The 1,784-nt window shown below is 44.3% G+C and overlaps 1 protein-coding gene across 1 annotated transcript in view; it reads left to right on the forward strand.

Moving 5' to 3' along the window:
- LOC130384255 (transducin-like enhancer protein 4) overlaps positions 1-881 on the forward strand; it is a 6,124-nt gene extending 5,243 nt beyond the window's left edge. Inside the window, exon 8 of the mRNA XM_056592363.1 lies at positions 1-881. This exon is cut by the window's left edge and continues 30 nt beyond it. Coding sequence (XP_056448338.1) covers positions 1-78 — 78 coding nt within the window. The 3' untranslated portion in view covers positions 79-881.
- The last annotated feature ends 903 nt before the right edge of the window (positions 882-1,784 follow it).

Consider the following 1,784-nt stretch of genomic DNA (forward strand, 5'->3'; position numbering starts at 1 on the left):
GACATCTCTGCAGACGATAAGTACATAGTGACGGGGTCCGGGGACAAGAAAGCCACGGTGTACGAAGTCATCTACTAGGACTGGCCCGGGATCACCGTCTCTTATGTATATTTCTTATTTTGTATAAAAACAAAACAAAAAAATGATTTGTACGCAAAACACCAAACCGTTTGACTATCGTCGTCGACCGTGACCCCTTGACCTCTCGACTGAACAGCCGGGGCCGAGCACTTGGAATATTTTGTATGTTTTTTTGATTTTTGTTGTGATGAAGATGAGTGAGTCCGTCTGGACAGGAAACCGAGGAGCAAGGTGAAAGACCGGGAGAGCCATGGCTGGCTTGTGTTCCTTGAGAAAAAAAAGCTACCTACTGTATGTACATTTGCGAATTATTGATCTCTTTGTGTGATTTGTGACATCAGACTTTTTTCAGTATTAGGGCCAAGGTTGCTTTTTGAAATTATTTTTTTTTCCTTTTTGCCTTTGCATAATACCTCACAGTGTTGGTCAACAGCTTTCTCATTTTTGGTGGCGTTTAATTTAATTGATTCAAGTGTATATTTATCTATTTAACACACTGGAAGAACATCATATTGAAAACAACTGTGGATAATCATTTCTCTAATTTGGTGAAATCTGGTGTTTTTGCAATTTGACACAAAACAATGTTTAAGACTTAATAGTAAAGGAAAATACCACGCAGAGCAAATAATGGTCTGATATATTTCTGTTGAGAGCGCTCCTACTGTAAACCTTTTCTCATTCATCGTAAAGTGTTAAGTTTTGTTATGTTTTTGCTGCTTTTTAAAATGATTTCATGCATGCATGGTTTGCGTGACCTTGCCTGTGTATTTGTGTGTGCGTTCGTGTGAGTGTGTGTGTTTGTGTGTCAGGTGTGCGTGTGCATCCATGTGTGTGTGTTTCATGTGTGTGTGTGTGTGTGTGTGTCGTGTGTGTGTGTGTGTGTGTGTGTGTGTGTGTGTGTGTGTGTGTGTGTGTGTGTGTGTGTGTGTGTGTGTATGCGTGCGTGTGTGTACTGAATGAACTGATGGAAGACCTCTTGTGCCCACTCAGCCCCTTCTCATCAGACAGCAAGTCCCAGCTGTATTTTCTATACAATTTGAACACGTCAGGTTTATTTCCTAAGCTTTCCATCACATCAGACGAAGATTCAAAGGGGCATCCCAGGCCCAGCCCCCCCCCCCCCCCCCCCCCTCCCCCCCATACCAAAAGCCTAAAAACCCTCGTAACTACACAGAGGCGGGACAAGTGTTGAGTGACAGTTGATCGACTTGACCTCACCCCATTCACTCTACCCTAACGAAAGTGCTGGGCTCATCTTAAACGCTAACGACCTGAGTTGTGCTGGTTGGACGTCCAGAATCTCGACGTGGCATCACAGCACAGTGCCTTTCTGCCACTACGCTCCTCAGCAGGTCCTGTGTGGCTCTGAGCTCATCTAGTTCTCATGGTTTTCAGCCTCACACAGGCTCCGACGGAGGAATCGACTATTTGAAGTGGAGGCAGTTCCTCCCGGCAAAGATAGCTGTCACCGCTCACTTTGTCTTCTGATCACACAAAGCTCTGTGAGTGTTTACAGCCAGAGGCTTTTGATTTGTATTGCTTTGTTTTTTTTTAACTAAGCCTGCTAAACAAAGGAGAGCACCGCGGGAGACATGTTCACAGAGTGACTGGTGCTGATGTGACAGGCACACATGGCCATGTGGTTTAATTCTTAAAAATAAATGTTGTCAGAACTCAAAGCATGTGTTCCTGGGTTACTG

The sequence above is a fragment of the Gadus chalcogrammus genome, chromosome 6 (assembly GCF_026213295.1).
Source record: "Gadus chalcogrammus isolate NIFS_2021 chromosome 6, NIFS_Gcha_1.0, whole genome shotgun sequence".
NCBI classification, from domain to species: Eukaryota; Metazoa; Chordata; class Actinopteri; order Gadiformes; family Gadidae; genus Gadus; species Gadus chalcogrammus.